This window comes from Miscanthus floridulus, chromosome 6 (assembly GCF_019320115.1).
Source record: "Miscanthus floridulus cultivar M001 chromosome 6, ASM1932011v1, whole genome shotgun sequence".
Classification (NCBI taxonomy): domain Eukaryota; kingdom Viridiplantae; phylum Streptophyta; class Magnoliopsida; order Poales; family Poaceae; genus Miscanthus; species Miscanthus floridulus.
This window is the reverse complement of record NC_089585.1, coordinates 103,746,881-103,770,028: the sequence shown is the minus strand read 5'-3', so window position 1 is coordinate 103,770,028 and position 23,148 is coordinate 103,746,881. Positions and strand designations below refer to the sequence as shown.

The window sequence follows — 23,148 nt, the reverse complement described above, 5'->3', positions numbered from 1 at the left end:
TTCTCAATGTGTTAAAGTTTGGTTCGTCCGATATATCATTTCTGCCTACAAGTTGTCAACTATGAATGTAGAATCACCAAAAGTCATGTTGTGGGGTGGTAAAATACATCTCTGACCCATGATGACAATTCAAAATTTATTTCACACATATATACAGTTGTGCTTGATCTTACATAGCTCCAAAATAGTGGACGAAGCTAAATTAATGGACAATGTGCTTGATCTTACGTAGCTCCACCCATCGGCCCCGTTCGGCTTTCCCCATATTCGGCTTGTTCTGCTTATTTTTTTCAGCTAGAACAATGTTTTCTCTCACAACAATTCAGCCAAAACAGTGTTTTCAGCCAGTTTCAGCTAAGATTCAGCAAGCCGAACGAGGCAGGTGGTTCAATGTTCAATGGTACTCCTATTAGATAATCCTTTCGGTACGGCAAGTGCTTCCATAGCTAGGATCGGCGGCGGCAGCAGCAGCCGCCTCCGCTAGTTGACCATTCTGACGTGCATCTCCTAGCATTCGTTTGGAAAAGGCGGATTGCTCAAGCAATTTCAGATTTAGTTCAAATGTGAACTGAATCCTAGGGATCTGGATCTCAACCTGCACAATCCAAACATTCTTTAAGAGCTATACTGGGTACCTGTTTAGTCTTTTAGCAGTTACTAGATGAGTGCCCGTGCAGTGCAACGGTGCAACATAAATTGAATGAGATATTTATTAGCCAAGTCAAAATCAAGAATACATCAATTTAATTTTTCACGTGTATTATACCATGATAATGTCTAGAAACATATTTATTATCGTAATGAATCTGAAATAAAAGATAGGCTTGGAGCTTGTTGTCTGAAAGTTACAACAAATATCAGTTGCCTCAAAGGCTGAAAATTTATTGCTATGCATCGAATTGAATTTATCCATGCTCTGCCTTGCCAAAACATGTATACTCGGACTTACAATATCCTAGCCCGCATGAGGCATGGCAATAATTCATTTTTTGGAAAAAAAAAATATTTGTTGTCAACACGCAACGCGAAGGACGATGAACAAGATTTAGATCACGATCATGATCATTGCGTGGTGATATTCTAATAAATTCCTTTCTCTTCCCATAATTCTCTTTCTATTTTATTCCATTTTATTTACTTGCCTTCCAATGTCTCCATGCTGTGATTATTTGCCTACCAGTGATTCTGTGAGTTTTATTCCATTTTATTTATTTGCATTCCCGCGTCTCCATGCGGTGATTATTTACCTGCCGAATATAGATCGCATGAGTGTTTTGATCTTGCCGGGTAGACGTTGACAATCCGTATGTTTTAATTGTAGAGATAAGAGCTATACTGGGTACCTGTTTAGTCTTTTAGCAGTTACTAGATGAGTGCCCGTGCATTGCAACGGATGCAACATAAATTGAATGAGATATTTATTAGCCAAGTCAAAATCAAGAATATATCAATTTAATTTTTCACGTGTATTATACCATGATAATGTCTAGAAACATATTCATTATCGTAATGAATCTGAAATAAAAGATAGGCTTTGAAGTTACAACAAACATCAGTTGCCTCAAAGTCTGAAAATTTATTGCTATGCATCGAATTGAATTTATCCATGCTCTGCCTTGCCAAAACATGTATACTCAGACTTACAATATCCAGCCCGCATGAGGCATGGCAATAATTCATTTTTTTGGGGAAAAAGTATTTGTTGTCAACACGCAACGCGAATGACGATGAATGAGATTAGATCACGATCATGATCATTGTGTGGTGATATTCCAATAAATTTCTTTCTCTTCCCATAATTCTCTTTCCGTTTTATTCCATTTTATTTACTTGCTTTACAGTGTCTCCATGCGATGATTATTTGCCTACCGGTGATTCCGTGAGTTTTATTCCATTTTATTTACTTGCCTTCTCGTGTCTCCATGTGGTGATTATTTGCCTGCCGGATATGGATTGCATGAGTGTTTTGGTCCTGCCGGGTAGACGTTGACAATCCGTATGTTTTAGTTGTAGAGATAAGAGCTATACTGGGTACCTGTTTAGTCTTTTAGCAGTTATACGCCACTCGCAGCCCGCCAAGTCTATGAAGCCACCTCCCAGATTTTGTAATCTTGACCCTCAGCAGCAACAATCCAGTTCTGGGGACCATTTGGCTCAAAATGTTCCGATCCAATTTTCATTGTTAGCTTCTCATCAATTTCAGCCGCATATAAACTCCTGTCTGCCTTTAGTATCTTGATCTGTAAGTATTATATCACATGGCAAACAATTCAAGCGTAAGACATGAAAATAGGACAAAAGGGGGAAGCAATAGTTTAGTTGCATTTTACCTTGCTGCGGCAATGAATCTTTAGACGTTGTCGGATGGAAATAAATTTAGCAATCTCTGGTTGTAAGTGTGAAAATATGTGATCATAGAAAACTGCAGGAGTGCCGGGGTGTGTCAGGATGTAGGCGTATCCTTGCAATTCCATACCATAGGGGAACCTCCAATGACCCTACAGAGATGCCAGAAACAGTGTGAGGTTGATGCTTTCTGACAATTTCTGCATCACAAGTTTGATAAGGAATCAAGAGAGACTTCAAGATTTCAAAGAGTTTAACGATGACGCTGAGAAACATTTATTTCTTTTAGAACTAGAAATACACAATATTGAATCAATAAGGAGCAAGCATCCAAAGTCTTACCATTATTGAGAATAAATGCACCAGAACAATCAGGCTATTCAACATGCAGGTCTATACATTTCTTGCTACTTGAATGCAAATACAACTAGAAATATGGCAACTTGCGCAGAGTGCTGAGAAATGGCAGTTTTGAGATAATATGGCACAATTCTATCTGGATACATTGTGATACTGAGTTGTACCTGAGTAGAACCAGTATCATGATTCTCTATAAATGTGACTGCTCTTGAAGGCCACCAACCCAATACTCCAGGGGGTTTCCCTTTTTCATCGGACAAGCGCCAATACTCTGATCTTTCAAGCGCCTGTGTAGGAAAAGACATACTCCATATTACACATGCAGGGAAAAATACGCAATAAACATTAAATGTAAGTGCACAAAGTCAAACCACTATAATGCAATAGCATCATTCCCAAAAGATTAAAAAGGCTGGTCATTCCTTTCTTAGATGAGTTGGTCTTACAAGCAAACCACTTCACAACAGATAATCAACATTCAGGGACCATCAGACTGTTAGCTATGCAAGATAAAAATTGAAGTCAACCGATGGAACAATTATTTCATATGTCGCATCTGGCATAACAGTTGTAACAGCATTACATGCTTGTAGAGAAGTATTGAAGCGTGGATTATAAAATTAAAGTACCCTCCTCATAAATAAAAAAGTTAAAAGACATGATGTTATGACCTAATCAAATACACATGTAACCTGCTTTATAATATATAAAGCATTCCAGATGATTACTATAATACTGGCCAAGGAATTTGGAGCTACCCACATCACCCAAAAGCCAGATTCAATTTTCCGGTAGATAGGAGGTGAAAATCTTTGAGGGTTCCACGTACCAGAACAAGTGAGCCCTATGAGAATGTGCAATTTTGAGCTGTTGCTTAAATGATGTTTTGAGCTCTTGTCACCAATTAGACATTACTTGAAGTTTGAAACAGAAATGAAATGTTACTACCAGGATTGTTTTGAACTCTTGCTGCTAATTAGATGCTACTGGAACATTGAAGCAGAAATGAAGTGTACTGGCTCCCAGCCAGGGTCCACAACTTTTTAGAACACTTTGAACTCGGCCCAAAAGAACTGCCATAGAACATTTTTATTTAAAAACTGTAAGATGCAATCGTACCGCATGAAGTATTCCTTTAGTGGTAACATCAAATGCGCCAGCAGTTCCATTTGTAGCATTTATCCAATCAACAATTCTCTGTCTGTGGGCATCCTGATTGTAGTCCATTTCACCATAAGTATAACTGAGGGAGTCCCAGTACTCTCCTACTGCAAAGTATGGTTCACTTGCTTCCAAATAGTCTTTGACATATCCACCCCAGAAACCACGAACAAAGTCAAGTCTCCATCCGTCGTAGCCGACTTCCTTTCTGCAAGCAGAACATGCATGAATAAACACATGATATGCTGACATTTTGTGTAACACTCGAGTCCATCAATATACAACTTACAACCCAATTCATCCCGTCCAGCTACGAAACATATAGGAAAAATTCCTCACATGCCATTGGGTAAACTTAAATCACTCATATGCTGGGAGCCCACATGTCAAGGACACATCAATGGTTTACGAGAGATTGTGCTTTCTCGGTTGCATATAAGGAAATTCCCCAAACATATACTAACAACATTAGAACCTGTAAGCTACGGCCCCCATATTAGAGTACCACATGTCTTGCTCCCAAAGAAAATAATAGATAATGTGGGTGTGTGTTGTAAGGGTTCTGGACCCTCTTTCTTCTTAATATTAAAGATACGCAGCTCTCCTGTGTGTTTGAGGAAAAAAAGAAGATACATAATTCCTATTCATCAAGGACTGCTACTGACATTTAGAGGGAAAATCCATATATATACCTATTTCCAATTGGGAATGAAACTAAAATGTCCCACTGGTTGAGGCACTTTACTAAAAATGCAAGCACAACACAATCACATAAATTTACCGGATCTCCTAACAAAATTACTTTTCAAGGCAAGCTAAACTGACAATATTTTGCAGAGTTCTTAGTGCACCTTCCGTCCATGACCATTTGATGTAGGAGTTAAGCAGAGCAGCTGACTCAAGCACATATATTTTTCTACTATTTAAAAAACATATATTTTCTACCCAAATATTAAGAAAAAAACTGGTAGTAAACTGATGACAATTTGCAGGGTTTCTATTGTACCGTCCATTCATTCCAATTTGTTACAGGAGCTAAGCTGGGGACAGTGTATATCATATGCATTAACAAAAAATATTCCAGCTTTCAAAAGAAAATCATTCCTATCTCAAACTCCAAGATACAAGCTGAGTCCACAAACCATAGAGGCACGTGGAACTATACGGATGCTGCATCAAGGACATTTCCATAATGCATGAAGTGCAAAAAAAAAAAAAAAAAAAAAAAAAAAAAACTAGACCAACCTAGGAGGAACTTCAACCTGGGTGGTCTGGGCATACATACACCACCCTCGACCAACTGAGCTAGCTCAGCTTCCTAGTGCAACGAACAATGAAGCATGAGCAATGGCAAAAAGCTATCACCGAGAATGACAGAATAACTGACCTCATCCAGCAAAGCCATTCTTTAAGATCATTCCTCACAAACTCTTGGGAGTGATCAATGTTTGGTGCTGCATGGAAATTATCTCCACTGCTCTTGTTTCCTCTTCCCTGCAGGAACAAGAGTTTTACCCCATAATTTCTAAGTGCAATAAAATGGAAAGGAATGGGAGTACTAAGCTGAACATGTTTGTTTATGCAACTTAGTATGGGTGTTAATCTGAACATTTGCTGTTAATACTAAATATATGCAAGTACAAAGGTTCAACAAGTCCAATTAGAGTTATATATTGGTGAATCGAAACTAGTTTATGTGAAGGAACAAATGGACCAATTGTATGTGTTCATGTTGCTAGAAATTACTGCTGGGCCAATGGACCAATAAGAGAATAAAATTTAGAGTTAAGTAGGGAGTTGACAGGGATTGCATCTAATGCACCTGTGAATTTGTAATACCTATGGGCTATGGTGTACTATAATATCAGCTTGACTGTATCCAAGGTTCATGTTCACTGGATGCCTAATGTTAAATTCTAGGTTCACTGAGTTCAAGTGGGAATTTAACCATATGTTTTATAACCATACTGGTAGTTCAGGTCATCATTGACCGAATAGCTGATCAACTACCGGGATGGAAAGCAGACTTGTTGACACGAGCTGGGAGGCGAATCCATGTGCAGTTTGTTCTTACTGCGATGCTCGTTTATCTTGTGATGGCCATTGATTTGCCTCAATGGGCCACTAAAGCGATTGACAAAATTCGAAGAAGCTATCTGTGGAGAGGGCGCAAGGAAGCACGTGGGGGGCATTGTCTCGTGGCATGGGAGACAGCCTGCTCTCCAACTGAACTAGGAGGTTTGGGCATTTCCAATCTCAAAAATCTTGGCTGGGCGTTACGCGCAAGATGGCTCTGGTTACAGAAAAAGGAGCCACACCGTCCTTGGTCTGCACTGTCTATACAGGTTCCTGTTCAGGTTCAGAAGCTTTGTTCAATGGCAATTACCTCTGATGTTGGCAATGGCAAGAATACCTTGTTCTGGACTGATAGGTGGCTTCATGGGCATTGCATTAAGGATCTTGCGCCTCGACTCTTTGCTGTGATTCCGCAGAGAAAGAGAAAATTGCGTACTGTGCAGCAGGCTCTAGCCAACCGGACTTGGATCTTGGACATCAAGGGTGCTCTCACAATAGGGGGCATCATGGAGTATTTTCAGCTTTGGGACCTCCTCTATGATTTTGAGTTACAACCTGAGGTGGAGGACTCTCACACATGGAAATTATCAAATGGTGGACAGTACTCCGCCAAATCCGCATATGATAGCTTTTTTGTGGGGAAAATCCTTTTCAGGCCATGGGAAAGAATTTGGAAAACTTGGGCGCCTGCTAAATGCCGCTTCTTTCTATGGCTTGTAGCGCATAAGCGCTGCTGGACCTCAGATCGTCTTGCACGACGAGGACTGCCTCATCCTGAGAAGTGTCCACTTTGTGATCAAGCCGACGAAAGCATTGATCATCTCCTAATCGAATGTGTTTTTTCAAGGCAATTTTGGTACTATATCTTGAGGCAGGTCGGTCTCCACTCTCTAGCTCCACAGCCATCTGACAATTCATTCGATGATTGGTGGGAAAAAGCAAGTGCAGCAACTTCTGGTTTAACGCAAAAAGGTTTGAACTCGCTGATATTTCTGGGAGCATGGATAATTTGGAATCATCGCAATAGCTGCGTCTTTGATGGAGCAATTCCTAACATAGCTGAAACCTTGAAGTTGGTTGGTGATGAGCGTCGACGGTGGACATTGGCAGGGGCTCGTGGGCTATCTCACTTGACTGCCCCTGCCCAAGTTGTTAGTTGATTTGTTGTAGGTGCAGGGTCGCTTTTTCTTTCTTTACCGGCGCAAATGTATCTTATAGGGTGTGTGGGTGTGTGTTGTTCTATGGGTTCTTTACCCCCTTTTTCTTCTTAATATAATGAAGCGCAGCTCTCCTGCGTTTTCGAGAAAAAAGTAGTTCAACTAGTGAGTTACCCATTTCATTGGATAGATAGTCAGACCATCAGTTTGGGAAAGAAAATAGTAAATTTAATACTCCCTCCGTTTCAAATTATAAGACGTTTTGGCATTTCCAGATACATAACTTTTTCTATGTACTTAGATATACACTATGTCTAGATACATAGTAAAAGCAAAGTATCTAGAAAAGCCAAAACGTCTTATAATTTGGAACTGAGGGAGTATTAGCCAAAAGAGTGGCAAAAAAAAATCATGGGAGCCTTAATTTGCATACAAATCTAACAGACATCCACTGCCTAGCTTGGTGTTTGGCTGTACAGAGTAGTAGGGCACTTCCTTAGTTCCTTCACCTAATTACATGTCCCATCTTTGAACATGTGTACAGTCCTGGACTAGTGTTGCTTGTGCAGTGTGAAACCAGCATGTTCAAATGTGTTTACACCCAATGAGAGAAAATTAGTATGAACAGTTTTGAGACCTAATCAGTTTTTTTACCTTCTTTCCCGGCAAAACTACTGATCTAGTACAGTTTCTTAAAACTGTTTTAACCTACCATTGAATTTTTTTTATATGTCCACTGACAATCATATGCTAAGCCCTCTAAATAAATATATTTTAGAAAAGAAAAGCAGATACCTGGAAATGTGGATCATCAGCAACAACTGCTCGATCATCCCAGTTCATACGACCACCAAAAATATTCCAGACACCATTGTTGTTCTGAAACTGAGCACACCTATGATTTAGAACAGCATCACCAAGAACCTTGATGCCAGCTTCATGGAAAATCTTCACAAGTTCCTTCAGCTCATCCATGGACCCATATCTGAAATGTTGGTTTATCTTATTAACGAATGACATCAGCTTGTAAGATGGTTTAATAATATATACTTAATAACAAACTGGATTTCTTAAGTCTCACACAATTACTTCTGAAGATCATAGACTTCTATGCAAGTTAAATATAAAAATGTCAAGCATTTTCCAAGGTCAGCCGGAGTCTAGTAAATTGAGCAATTGATGGCAGGACCAAAGCAAGTTTATTGTCCCCAACTGCAAACATGCTTCTATACAGAAAATTAGTAGCAAAACCTTCAGAACTCTACACACCAGAGATAGAGTGTTTAGCCCCTAGGCAGTCTTCACAAAATGCCCAAAAGTTTTCTAGAGTCTAGACCAAGCGAATGAAAAAGGTTATGGAACATCAATGGTCTGTAACTATATATTCCCCAAACTTCTAGCCAGAATGAATAAATAATATGTTAGTCGCTGAATTCTCACTCTTGGTAGTAGGAGAATTCTTACTCTCATCGAGAGAGGATGACACTAGGAGTTGGGGCAATTTTCTTGTCTATTTCTCACACAAGCTCACACAAATGCCATACCAACCTGAGGGGTTGGGGTTACATATTTATAGGCTGCTAGCCAGCCAAGCATATGCCAAGATGCTAGTCTAAGATGCTAGTCTAAGATGCTAATATGCTGTCCTAGCTAAGATGCTGTCCTCTAGTCTAAGATGCTGTCCTCTAGTCTAAGATGCTGTCCTAAAAACAGAAGATGCTGTTCTAAAAACAGAAAAACAGCCACAAGGACCATGACCATGTGAGCATCACAGCCCCACAAAGACCAGCCACACATGAGACTTATCCATCATTCTCCCCCTAAGTCTTGTGCGTCGTCTTGTGGGAGAGTTGAACCATCCCGGTCCTGGAGCAGAGCTCAAGGAACTTGATCCTCCCAAGGGGCTTGGTGAGCAGGTCCGCAAGCTGGTCCTTGGTGTTGATGTAACTCGCCTTGATGCTCCCTTCCTCCAAACAGCCTCGGATGAAGTGGTACCTCACCCGGATGTGTTTGCTGCGTTCGTGGAACACGGGGTTCTTTGCCAGGGCCAGAGCGGACTTGCTGTCCACCCTGAGCTCCACCGCTCTAGTGTCTCTGCCGAGGAGATCACCAAGCAGTCGAGCGAGCCAGAGCGCCTGAGTCGAAGCAGTGGAGGCCGCTATGTACTCGGCCTCGCAGCTGGACAGGGCCACCACCTGCTGCTTGACCGACTGCCAGCTAACGAGGCACTTGCCGAGGAAGAAGAGGATCCCGCTCGTGCTCTTGCTGGTGTCGATGTCGCCGGCGTGGTCGCTGTCGCTGTACCCGACGAAGTGTGCCGCCCCAGGGCACCTCGGGTAGTAGAGGCCGTGGTCGAGAGTCCCCGCAACGTAGCGGATGATCCTCTTCACAGCCTGCTGGTGCTCCGTCGTCGGTCGCTGCATGAACCGACTAACGTAGCCGACGGAGAATGCCAAGTCCGGCCGTGTGTGGGCGAGGTAGCGAAGGCTCCCCACAAGGCGCCGGTACTGTGTAGCGTCCACCTCCTCCGTCGTGCTGTCGCGGCTCAGCTTCAGCCTCTCCTCCATCGGAGTGAGAGCTGGGTTGCAGTCGGTGAGCCCAGCTAGCTCAACGACGCGCTTGGCGTAGGCGGTCTGTCGAAGCGTGATCCCGGAGTCATCCTGGTGCACCTCGATTCCCAGGTAGGAGAGAGGCCCCAGGTCACTCATCTGGAAGGTGGCCTTCATCTCTTCCTTGAATGCCGCCACCTCCGCATCCTTGGTGCCGGTGATCACCAAGTCGTCGACGTAGACACCCACCAGCAGGGCATTTCCTCCATTGCCCCGTCGGTAGATAGCCGCCTCGTGCGGGCTTTGCTCGAAGCCCATCCCCTTTAGCGTGGAATCCAACTTGGCATTCCACGCCCTCGGTGCCTGCCGCAAGCCATAGAGGGCCTTGCGCAGGCGGAGCACCTTGCCCTCCTTGCCGGGGATCGCAAATCCCGGCGGCTGGTGCACGTAGACCTCCTCCTTCAAGTCGCCGTTAAGGAACGCCGACTTGACGTCCATGTGGTGAACACGCCAGCCCTCCTGGGCAGCTAGCGCAAGGAGGAGTCGCACGGACTCCATCCGTGCCACGGGAGCAAAAGCGTCGTCGAAGTCGACCCCCTCCTGCTGCACGAAACCTCGTGCCACCAAGCGAGCCTTGTGCTTGACGATGGCGCCGGCTTCATCCCTCTTCAACTTGTACACCCACTTAAGGGTGATCGCGCGGTGACCACGAGGAAGGTCAGCAAGCTCCCAGGTGAGGTTCTTCTCAACCGCATCCATCTCCAACTGCATCGCGGCGCGCCATGCCGCGTGTCTCTCGGCATCTGCAAACGACCGAGGCTCGCCGTCGTCACACGCAAGGTGCAACTGCGCCTCCAGGTCGTGAGGCACCGGTCCCGGCACCGGCTGGTCGCCGAGAAGGTTCTCCACCGTACGGTACCGCAACGGCTCACCGTCGTGGTACGCGTCGACGCGCTCCTCGTCGTGAGAGAGCGGAGTAGCGAGCTCAACCGGGCCGTGCTCGACACGAGCTGGTGGTGGAGTAGACGTGCCCGGAGTGGTGCCTGTCGTGGCTGGAGTGCGTGGCGTTGCCGGCTGTGGTGGAGCCGGCGAAGAGCTCATCGCAGCCGAGGTCCTGGCTGGAGAGCGTGGTGCTGTCGGAGTAGCAGGTGCCGGGGTCGGTGGAGGCTCGGAGACGGGGGTAGACGCGCTCGCCGAAGAAGAACTGCCTACTCCCCCAGCTCCCTCGAAGTGGACGTACTCGATAGTGAAGTCGTCGTACGTCGGAGCCGAGCCGTCGTCCACTGCCTTGTCCCACGCCCATCCTCGCCCTTCGTCGAACACAACGTCGCGCGCCGTGCGCACACGCTGTGTCTTCGGGTCGAGGATGCGGTAGGCCTTCGAGCCCTCCGCGTAGCCGATGAACACTCCCGGAGTGCTCCTGTCGTCGAGCTTGCTGATGTGGCCAAGCTCCTTGGCGAATGCGAGGCAGCCGAAGACCCGCAAGTGGGAGACCGCCGGCTTGCGCCCATGCCAAGCCTCGTACGGCGTCCTGCCGTCGAGCGCCTTGGTAGGCGAGCGATTGAGGATGTAGACAGCCGTCACCACCGCCTCTCCCCAGAAGATAGCCGGCATCCCCCTCTGCTTGAGGAGGGCCCGAGCCATCCCCACAACCGTCTGGTTGCGCCGCTCGACGACGCCGTTCTGCTGCGGGCTGTACGGCGCGGAGTAGTGGCGCTAAATGCCCTCGTCAGCGCAGTACGACGCGAATTCAGCCGCCGTGAATTCGCCGCCGTTGTCGGTGCGCAGCACGCGCAGCTTGCGGCCGCACTCCGCCTCCGCAGCAGCCTGCGCGCGCCTGATGGTGTCCGCAGCCTCTCTCTTGCTGCCGAGGACCATCACCCACATGTAGCGGGAGAGGTCGTCGACGAGCAGCAGGAAGTAGCGTCGTCCTCCCGGTGTGGCCGGTGTCACCGGGCCACACAAGTCCCCGTGCACAAGCTCGAGCCTCTCCTTGGCTCGAAAGCTCGCCCGCTGGGGAAAGGAGAGTCGCCTCTGCTTCGTCAACACGCAGACGTCGCAGAGCTGCTCCACATGGTCGAGGCACGGCAGGCCTCGCACCATCTCCGTGGCACTGAGCCGCTTCAGGGCCTCAAAGTGAAGGTGCCCGAAACGCTCGTGCCACTGCCACGCCTCGTCGTCCCGACGAGCAGCGAGACAGAGGGGTTGTGCCACCTGCACGTTAAGGACGTAGAGTCGATTTGCGCTTCTGGATACCTTGGCAAGAAGGCGACGACGACGATCCCAAATCCTCATGACTCCGTCCTCAACCACCACGCGCGAACCGTTCTCATCCAGCTGTCCCAAGCTGATGATGGAGTTCCTCAACGCGGGGATGTAGTAGACTCCGGTGAGCAGCCTGTGCTCACCAGACACGGTGGTGAAGATGACGGAGCCGACGCCCTTGATCTCCACGCCGGAGGCATCCCCAAACTTGACGGAGCCTCGAATGCTAGAGTCAAGCTCGGTGAAGAACTCCCGTCGACCGGTCATGTGATGAGTGGCGCCGGTGTCGAGGCACCACCCGTCAGTCTTGTCGTTGCTGGAGCTGTCGCCGAGGAGGGCGTGTGCTTTTGGCTCGTCGAGGTGGAGGAGAGCCGCTGCGGCCGGTGCCGCTGGAGGTAGCTCGATGCTGGCATGTGCCATGAACAGAGCCGGCTCCTCCTCCTCCGCCTGTGCGACGTGGGCCTGGCCGCGTCGTGGCTGTCGACAGTCCTTGGCCCAATGGCCAAGCTGGCCGCAGTTGCGGCAGGTGTCGTCTCGTGCCGGCTTGTGCCTGCCGGCGGCGCCGCCCTGGGCGCCTCCGCGGGCATCACCCTCGGCACGTCCTCGCGCCCCGGCCTGGGCGTCTCTGCGCGGCTTGCCACGCTTGCGGCCGCCTGTCGCGGAAGAAGGCTCCCCCTTCCTCCGGTCACCCTGGCTGGCAAGCCACTGCTCCCGAGTGAGAAGGAGCTTCCCGCCAGTGGTGATGGGCCCCGAGAGGGACTGTGGCTCATCACTGTCGACGACCTTGAGGCGACCTATCGCCTCCTCGATCGACATCGTGGAGAGATCCAGCAGCGACTCGATCGAGCGAGCCATCTGCTTGTACTTCTCGGGGACGCAGCGGAAGAGCTTTTCGACAGCTCTCTCCTCGCCGTAGGTGTCGTCGCCGAACTGCACCATCTTCTGCAACAGATTGTTGAGACGGAGAGCAAAGTCATCAACGTCCTCACCTGGCTTGAAGGCCAGGTTCTCCCACTCCTTGCGAAGTGCCTGCAGCGTGGACTTGCGGGCGCGGTCGCTGCCGATGCGTGCCGCAGCGATGGCGTCCCAAGCCTCCTTGGTAGTCCGCTTGCTGGTAAGCGAGAACTGCATCTCGGGCGGGACTGCAGCGATGAGAGCATCCAGCGCCCGTCGATCTAGGTCGTAGTCGACGTCGCCGTACCGGACTGCCTCCCACATGTGCCGCACCTGGAGCTTTACCCTCATCACCGCAGCCCACTCGACGTAGTTGGTCTTGGTGAGGGTAGGCCACCCACCGCCGGGACCGACGTCCCTGACAACAGCCTGGAGCCCGTGGTAACCACGGTACCGATCCGGGGAGAGAGAGCCACGCTGCCTGTGAAGGCCGTGCTCTCCATCGACCCGTCGGTACCGATCCAGGGAGAGAGAGCCACGCTGCCTGTGAAGGCCGCGCTCTCCATCGACCCGTCCGCCACCGTTGCCGTGCGCGCCTCCTCCAGGAGCGCCACCGCCGTGCGCGCCTCCTCCAGGAGCGCCACCGGCGCGTCCGCGCCTGTCTGGGCTGCCGTCGCGCTCGTGGGCGTGCGCGGCTGCCCCAGGAGCGCCACCGCCGTGCGCGCCTCCTCCAGGAGCGCCGCCAGCGCGTCCGCGCCTGTCTGGGCTACCGCCACGCTCGTGGACGTGTGCGGCTGCCCACTGCGCCGCCCGCGCTCGCGCTGCGTCCCTCTCTAGCAGCTCGAGGTCCGCGTCGGCGGTGTCATCAGCGGAAATGGAGCTGCCGATGCTGCCGCGCAGAGCCTCGACCTCCGCCGTCGCCGCACGCGCTGCATTCGCCGTCGCCGTTGCTTCCGCCTCCGCTCTGGCTGCTGCCAGCTCCGCCGCTGCCAGCCTCGACGCCCTTGCCGCCGCCGCAGCGGTCTCTGCCGCCGCTCGCTCGCGTTCCTCTGCCGCGGCAAGTTCGGCCTCCTGCCGACGCCGCGTGCTCGAGGCGACCGAGCGCTGAGACTGCCCTGCGGACATGACGCGCTACCGGGGGGCTGCTGCGTGAGGAGAGGGCTGCTTCAGACGAGCTGGGAGAGGAGTGAACAGGAGCGGCCGGAGGAGCTGCTGCTGCCAACAGCTGGGGCTGTTGTGGGACTGGGAGAGAAGATGAGCAAGAGATGCTCAGGCTACAGGATAATACGGCTCTGATACCAGTTGTTAGTCGCTGAATTCTCACTCTTGATAGTAGGAGAATTCTTACTCTCATCGAGAGAGGATGACACTAGGAGTTGGAGCAATTTTCTTGTCTATTTCTCACACAAGCTCACACAAATGCCATATCAACCTGAGGGGTTGGGGTTACATATTTATAGGCTGCTAGCCAGCCAAACATATGCCAAGATGCTAGTCTAAGATGCTAGTCTAAGATGCTAGTATGCTGTCCTAGCTAAGATGCTGTCCTCTAGTCTAAGATGCTGTACTCTAGTCTAAGATGCTGTCCTAAAAACAGAAGATGCTGTCCTAAAAACAGAAAAACAGCCACAAGGACCATGACCATGTGAGCATCACAGCCCCACAAAGACCAGCCACACATGAGACTTATCCATCATAATAATCCCCACAGGAAACAATATCATGTCAGTTTTTGCACTTAACTAAGGAAGAAACTATGGTTTTGCATAGTCAGTATGGTTTCACATATTCAGTATGTCAAATAGCCACAAGTTTCTAGCTTGGACAATAACAAATGCATTATAGGCTATTGCACTGAGAACTAAAAAACCGTATCTACATGATGACTTCAAGTGTCAAGTATCAACAATTTGTATGTTGCACAGAACTGCAGTTGGATGCGATAGGTGAGTTTTGTTAAATTCAATTTACTTATTAGGACCAAGCTCAAATCAAGAGAAGGTGGCTCTTGCACATTTATACACTAAAACCAGTATATGGGATCTCAAAGGAGGTGTTTTCTTATAAAAGATAAACAGATGAGGACAGAAGTGCTATAACATATGTTCAATGGATGATTTTGCATGTAAAAACTATACCGGGAGTTTAGATTATATAGATCCCTTGGCATGTATCCTTCAGGTGACACAGAATCAGTTGGTGGTGGTGACCAGACAATAGTGAAACCCAGGGACGACAACTCCTTGGCCTTTCTACCAAGCTCAACATAACATTTCCCTGACTTATGAGATTCCCAGTTAAATCCTTGGCACAATATCTCAAAACCAGATCCAGTGCCAGAACATGCTGGCTTTGCGCTTAATGTGTCATCGAGGTGTACAGACTCATCTACAGAATCAATGGTGGGGCTCCTGAAAATGCTATAAGCTACTGCTGCAAGCCTTTCGATTTCTTGTAGGATGTCTTCTTGAATAACTTTATTCTTAGCTTTTTGACCTCTTCTAGACGCTAGGCCAACCACCAGATTTCTTATATCACTGATTAAGCCATCAGCCTGTGAAGACTTATCCTCTACTTTCTGTGCCTCAGCCTTGTCGGGATCCTGAGTGCTACCATGCTGACCCACTCTTGTAAGTGGCACACAGAAATCAGATCCATTCTCAAGATTTCTCAACCAAGTATACTCATCAAGTTTGAGCACAAAAAACAGACAAGAATACTCTGCATCTAGTGAGAATGAAATTGAGTTTCCTGCTCCATCTGCTTTTTGCTGCAACAAGAGAGAAGATGTGTGAGGAGTGTTCTTTTTTTTTGCGCATAGTGAGGAGTGTTAAACTGATTTCAAATCAGATCAAGTCACTGAATCATCAAAAATAAATACATAAAGCTCTACAAAATGGAAAACACAACAAGAGAACATATCAAAAGATCAAAAAGAAAACTTGGCATGGAGCATTCAGGTGTACATTTTGTTGAGAGATGACCACTTGTAAAGAGCTGATCCTCAGTTAACCAAAAAAAACCGTCCTAGGAAGGCACCCAAATGAATGCAGGACGCACACAAATAAGGAAGAGTTGTACAAACACACAACTGTTAAATGTTTATTAAATGTAAGTTTCAAATTCCTACGCATTTTAAAATTTACCTAAGGATTTAAACAACATACGGTCCCTCACAAATTTCATGGGGAAAAAGACTAAATCATTATGTTCTTCCTAGTAAAGGGGGCCATAAATAACTGAGGAAACAAAAGAAATAGGCAAAGTAATGTTAAGGTGCAAATTTTCTTTATAAGATAGAAGACTCAAGCTTGTGGTGAGGAAGGCTAAAATGAATCAAGTTTTGGATTAGAGATTCATATAATTCAAAAGTACAAGTGGTATGGCTTCTTTGGAGTAAAGTTGAAATCATAAAGCCCAAAAAATACAAGTAGGCTTCATGTAATCCCAATTCAAAGCTCTGCTGCTTGTTAACTATTATCAAGTCAAGTTACTAGTACATTTTGTTTTCTTTTATAGGCATTATATAAACTTGATGCAGTCCATTTGAGCCTTTGCCATCTACCATTCCAAGAGCTTAACTTCAAGGTCATACCTGCAGCAAGGTCTGAAGAGCTTTCTGTCGGAAGATTTTCGTTGTCGGTGGATGTGGTTCTGGTGGGATCTCCCATGTCATATTATTGTCTTTGCAAACTCCCCAATGAATGACAACATCGCCAGGAATATCAGTGTCAAATACCACAAGTCTTTTATGTGTTTCAATGTCTCTCCTCACAGTGACAGTAACAAGATTCTGAACATACTCTGATTTTAGGATGGGGTATTCTTCATAGAACCCTGATATATGTTTGCCACTCAAACCTGTATCCTGAGGTGAAGTGTTTTGTGGCTGAGAACTAGATCCTTCATATTTCTTCAATGCATGCCCCAAATCACCTGAGAATTAAGACAGATATATTACAAAACTTTCCTAAAGGCACAAAGGAATTCTTAAACTTTTTAGAACAGATATCATGTAATTCCATGAGTTTGCTTCTTAATATAATGATACGCAGTTCTATGTGTTCGAGAAAAAAAAAAGTAATTTCATAAGAATGCTAGAGTTATGACTTGAGGAGCAAAACAAGTTCACCGGTGTACACAACGCTAGTTCCCAGGGAAACAAAAGGCAGAACAACAAATTTACATGTTGGAAACTTTTTAACAGTATCTTGATATATAATTGCTCAGAAGTGCATTGGTTTGTGGATTTGTACTACTGCAATCCAAAGCTTGCATCTTTCTGTTCTATAAACTCAGAGACAAATTAGATGCTATAATGTATAATCTTTCTTAAAAGAAACCGATGCTCTAACATGGAGCATGCATTTAGCGCATCATTGATGAAACATGCCATAAATATGAAATATTGAACAATGTAGAACATTGTAGAATGAAATAAATCGACAATGGAGCGCTATCGCCTATTCCTTTACAGATAACCAGCTACATTTCAAAATCTCCTGTGTAATAGTATATAATATTCCAAATTCCAAAATATCAGAATGTACACATCACTCAGGGGCAAGCACATCACTATGATCCAAAAAAATGTAATTGTTAATGAAATTCTTAACAACCTGGCCAGATATCAATATCTTGTTTTCCTCCACCATTGAAGGATCCATTTAAGGGTATTCTGAAATCCCTGCCCTTATGCTGAAACCATGCACCTGTTTCCTCTTCCTAGCAAAGCAACAATATCCGAGACATTCAAATTTTACCCCAAGTAAACAAACCCACAACGAAGAAAAAAAAAAGTATATAAAGGAACATGGAGCAAGTGGTCAGTATTGCCTTTTTGTGTAGATATATATGTCATGTACTCATGTTTACATGGTACCAATTTTTTTTTGGGACAACTACAGTGTTTGAAAAAAGAAATCCAGTTTAGGATCGTTTAGCTACTGTTTCAATTGGCACAACGTCAAAGCACCACATCATCTAGAAAATAATATAGGAAGCTATGCAATGGTGTAAAGTTGAAACCTTTAGAACAAAGTTGACAGCAGCGATTGGAATGTCTTTATCAAATTTGATTTGCACTTCATAAAGGAGCCGTCCTTCTGAATTGGGCAAAATCTCCAATGGTGTTTCAATTGCATAGTCCTGAAAAGTCAGATATTGTCCAGCTATTGAAAGCTAAACGAGCAAATTTAATGGCTAAATGATAATTAAGAAAGGCATTAGCTTTTGATTATCTCAGATATCAATATAAACTTGGAGAATTTCTGCTTGAAAAAACATAAACTTGGAGGAGGTTCCTTGCATTTTTATATCATAGTGCAAGTGACAGATAGCTGCAAGCTATATGAAATGCTTGTAACAGTTTTCACAGGAGTAGAACCTTGATTGCAACTGAACCGGGTGGTCTCATTTCTAAAGGAGGCTGATCCCATTCTCTGCAAAAACATCGATAACACAGGATAAGATGAAATTAAACATGGTCTGAGAAAGGTACAATCTGTAGTAAAGAAAACAGTAACCAATTATTTCATTTCCTTCTCTAGGAAACAGAATGTGAATGCCTTATTTTTTCTAAAACAAGTTTCAATATGGGGAAAAAGAAACGACAGAAGGGCGGGCCTGGTGCAAGCGGTAGAGTCTTACCGCTTGTGACCGGAAGGTCCCGGGTTCGAGTCGCGGTCTCCTCGCATTGCACGGGCGAGGGTAAGGCTTGCCACTAACACCCTTCCCCAGATCCCGCACAAAGCGGGAGCTCTCTGCACCGGGTACGCCCTTTTTTATGGGGAAAAAGAAACGACAAGTTATGCCAGATACGCGTCGGCAAATTCCTTCTTTAAGTAATGTACACAAAGTCGAGATACCAAGACGATTCCAAAGGAGTCCGAGCAAAAAAGGTATAGCAACTACTAATCTAAAATACAATAATGAAATCTTCTCCTTCAAAGTTGTCCTACATGTTATGAATCCAAGGCTCATGCTTAGAAGTTATTCCAAATTCCGAATAAAACAAACAAGATATTTAAGGTGCTTACAATTGGATTACGTAGGAACAGACCTAAACTGAAACCGCTCCAACGCCAACCCCTCGGCCAATACAACAACAACAACAACAACAACAACAACAAAGCCTTTAAGTCCCAAACAAGTTGGGGTAAGCTAGAGTTGAAACCCAGCAGAAGCAATCAAGGTTCAGGCACGTGAATAACTGTTTTCCAAGCACTCCTATCTAAGGCTAAGTCTTTGGGTATATTCCATCCTTTCAAGTCTCCTTTTATTGCCTCTACCCAAGTCAACTTCGGTCTTCCTCTACCTCTCTTCACGTTACTATCCTGGCTTAGGATTCCACTACGCACCGGTGCCTCTGGAGGTCTCCGTTGGACATGTCCAAACCATCCCAACCGGTGTTGGACAAGCTTTTCTTCAATTGGTGCTACCCCTAATCTATCACGTATATCATCGTTCCGAACTCGATCCCTTCTTGTATGACCGCAAATTCAACGCAACATACGCATTTCCGCGACACTTATCTGTCGAACATGTCGTCTTTTCGTAGGCCAACATTCTGCACCATACAACATAGCAGGTCTAATCGCCGTCCTATAAAACTTGCCTTTTAGCTTCTGTGGTACCCTTTTGTCACAAAAAAAAATGATTGTAAAGTTTCGCGCCTTCCAGGTTAACATACAAGCAAACATCACACCCTGCCTGTTAATCATTTTTCAATTGAAGTGGTTCACGGCTTCCCCTAATGTACCCAAAACTAGATTAGAAATTGCTTCATCTGCCATTCCTCGGCCATTCAAGCATTGGAGCAGGAGCTACTTGGATACAGCAAGCCAGAACACAATGAAATGTGGGCACGCTTGCCTGTCTGATCCCACTGTTGATTCCATTTGTTGCACTTAATAATGCAAAAATCGGGGTTCGTGATCCACAGGTACCCATCGCCATGATGAAAATATAAAATAAAAGGGTGCAGAAGAAGATCAAATATTACCTTCCATGCTCATCATCGTACGAGACACCCCAGTGCAACACCCACTTCCCCGCCACATTACATCCGACAACGACCTTGCACTTGCCTTCGGCGTCCGGCTCCGCATCCACCCTCACCCACGCCTTCCCTTCCACCTGGGTTTCACCGCAGAACTGAAGCATCAGCAACACCCCCAGACCAGAAACGAAGAAATACACACGGACACCGTCTCAGCACAGATCACGCAGCGCGGCAGGGATAGAGGAAGCTACAGCTTGGCATCGGCGCAGGGGGAACGTCTCGGAGAACCCCGCTCCAGCGTCCTCGTCGGTGCCAGCCACCGGCGTCTCCGCGGCCCCGGCTCGGGCCACGACACGGCCGCCGAGCCTCACGCGCCCGTGCTGCGCGGCACGGCACCGCCCGGCCCGCGGCCGCGCGGCGGACACCTGCACGAAGGCGCTCCCGAGCAGCCCGGCCCGAGCCGGCGGTGCCGCGCCCGGGATCGCACGAATGCACCAGCTCCCCACCGACATGGCTAGCTCTCTCTCTCTCTCTCTCTCTCTCTCTGAGAGTCCGGGTGAGTGCGTGACTCTGTGGTGTGCGTGTGAAGGAACGGAAGCGAATGAGGGAACGAGAACGGAAGAGGGGGAAGAAGGGGGAAAAGCGAGGCGAGATGAGTCGGAAATAAGAAAGGGTTACTATGCCATTGTAATTTTTTCATTTCTAAATAACGTCGTTACTATTTGTCTATACAGAAGCATGCTATTATAATTCTTCGTTTCCCACAAAAATACCACCGAATACATATCCCAACTGCAGACGTATACGAAGACATATACCCCTGTCACTGACACGCGGGGCACACGTGTCATCTTCTTCCTCCTCTTCTCCGAATCTCTCTCTCCGGTTCTCTCTCTCCATCCCAAGCGCCAGGCTGCCGCAGGTCGCCCATGGCGATGGCCGACGCCGTCGCCGCGGGTCGCTGCCTCCTCCTCTCCCGCCCGTTGAAAGCTCCAGTTTGGTTTTAGTTAATTGATGAAACCATAAGTGCTAACCTAGTTTATCAAAGTGATTATGAGATAGTTAGCACTACTCCAAGTGATGAAGCAATGGTGAAGATCATGACAATGGTGATGGCATGGTGATGGTCAAATGCTTAGGACATGTTTGGTTCCAAATAAGTCACCTACTTATAAGTTAAAAAGTGAAATAAGTGACTTATTTTGTCAAACACCACTAACTTATAAGTCACCCCTGCTTATAAGCTTTAAGTTGGTTCACCTCTACTTAAAACTTATAAGTCACCCTTTTTCGCGTGGGGCACACACCTTTAATGAGCTTATAAGTCATCTACAACCAAACAGGCATGACTTATAAGTCACTGGTTTTCAGTCACCTGACTTAATAAGTCACCTGACTTATGGAAACCAAACATGACCTTAAACTTAGAAAAGAAGAAAGAGAAAAACAAAAGGCTCAAGACAAAGGTATAAAATATAGAAGTCATTTTGTTTTAGTGATCAAGACACTTAGTGAGTGTGATCACATTTAGGATAGATAGCCGTACTATTAAGAGGAGTGAAACTCGTATCGAAATGCAATTATTGAAGTGCCACTAGATGCTCTAATTCATTGCATATGTATTTAGGATCTAGTAGAGTGCTAACACCCTTGAAAATATTTATAAAAATATGCTAACACATATGCACAAGGTGATACACTTGGTGGTTGACACATTTGAGCAAGGGTGAAGGAGATAGAAAAGAAAGAGAGTCAGTCGCGCTGTTTCTGCAATGACCGGACGCTGGTCTTGTGTGGACCGGCGCGTCCGGTCAGGCAAGGCAGTGAAGACCTAGCGTCGATCATGTGACCGGACGCTGAGTCTCTGTGTGACCGGACGCTGGAAGGCAGCGTCCGATCATGATGACGTGGCTGCACAGTGACTAAGGTCATGCACCGGACGCTGGGCTGTGTCCGATCGAGGTGGACCGGACGCGTCCGGTCGTGAAAAACCACCTCGGGGAGCTTACTGTAAACGATCGGACGCTGAGGCTATAGCGTCCGGTCAGTTTTGCCGGAGCGTCCGGTCAGTTAATAGTTGTTGAGATCTGGCGGCTCAGGTTTAACTCAGAATGACACGTGGCTTACATCGGGCGACCGGACGCTGGATCCAGCATCCGGTCAACAGGACCGGAGCGTGCGGTCACCCCGATCAGTATCCAGTGAAGGGGTACAACGGCTCTATTTCATGGGGGCTTCTATTTAAGCCCCTTGGTCGGTTCTAGCTCACTCTCTTGCATATTTTCATTGACATAGCAACCTTGTGAGCTTAACCAAACACCTTCCACTCATCTCCATCATTGATTCATCATCATTGTGAGATTGGGAGAGAATCCAAGTGCATTGCTTTAGTGATTGCATCTAGAGGCACTTGGTATTCGTGTTACGCTACGGATTTCGCTTGTTACTCTTGGTGGTTGCCACCACCTAGACGGCTTAGTGCAGCGGTGGAGGGTCGGCACGAGTTGGTGGTTGTTCGTGGCCGCCCTCGTGATTGTGAGAGGAGTTGTACCTTCTCCGACGGAGTGCCGAAAGGTAACTCTAGTAAATTGCTCGTGTTATTGAGTTACCTCACTTGTGGGTAGGTTCTTGCGGTGTCCAATCATGTGGACAAGGTTTGTGAACCACCTCTTAGCCGCCGAACCACCAAGTGTTGGTCGACACAACAGGGACTAGCGTGTTGACAAGCACGTGAACCTCGGGAGAAAAATCGATTGTCTCTTGTCATTTGCATTCTCCCGGTGATTGGCTTAATCCTTATCTTATGATTGGTTCATCACTCTACATGGCGGTATAATAATCCTACTCACTCATTTATATTCTTGTAAACTAGTTGTAGCAAGCTCTTTAGTGTAATTAGATTTGAGAGCTTGTTTTGCTATTTTAGTTTGCTTAGTGAAGCTCTTTAGTGTAGCAAGATTGAGAGCTCTTAGTGAGTAGTATCATAACAAGTTGTATGTCTAGTAATCATTACAACTAGAATTATTGGATAGGTGACTTGCAACCCTCATAGAGCTAGAGCAAATTTGCATTTCGCTATTTGTCTTACTAATCAAATTGCTCTAGTTGATTTGTAGAATTTTTAATAGACTATTCACCCTCTCTTTAGCCATATTAAGACCTTTCAAGTGGTATCGGAGTTGTGGTCACCGTTTGATTGAAGGCTTAACAACCTCGATGTTAAATTATGGCTCAAGTTGTGTTCAACCATGTAGGGGGTAAACTACCGTTTTTTATGGCACATGCTATGATTATTGGAAGAGAAAGATGAGGATGTATCTTGGTTCAATCAATGATC

General features: G+C 46.5%; 1 protein-coding gene across 4 annotated transcripts; it reads right to left on the bottom strand.

The window, feature by feature from the left end:
- Positions 1-127: 127 nt before the first annotated feature.
- Positions 128-20,417, bottom strand: LOC136456456 (alpha-amylase 3, chloroplastic-like). 4 transcript variants are annotated; one of them, XM_066456338.1, is made up of 15 exons: positions 20,063-20,417; positions 19,812-19,945; positions 18,458-18,586; positions 18,195-18,249; positions 17,837-17,956; positions 17,428-17,533; positions 16,404-16,744; positions 14,947-15,578; positions 7,896-8,085; positions 5,255-5,361; positions 3,826-4,075; positions 2,871-2,993; positions 2,331-2,498; positions 2,036-2,240; positions 128-595 (listed from the first exon to the last, which is right to left on the bottom strand). In XM_066456338.1, the coding sequence occupies exons 1-14, from the start codon at positions 20,321-20,323 to the stop codon at positions 2,082-2,084; spliced, it is 2,775 nt and encodes a 924-aa protein (XP_066312435.1). In that variant the 5' UTR covers positions 20,324-20,417; the 3' UTR covers positions 128-595; positions 2,036-2,081. The 4 variants fall into 4 exon arrangements, with proteins under 4 accessions (XP_066312435.1, XP_066312433.1, XP_066312434.1 ...); XM_066456337.1 differs by lacking the exon at positions 128-595 and adding an exon at positions 1,448-1,939; XM_066456336.1 differs by lacking the exon at positions 128-595 and having other exon boundaries at positions 1,355-2,240.
- Between the last annotated feature and the right edge of the window lie 2,731 nt (positions 20,418-23,148).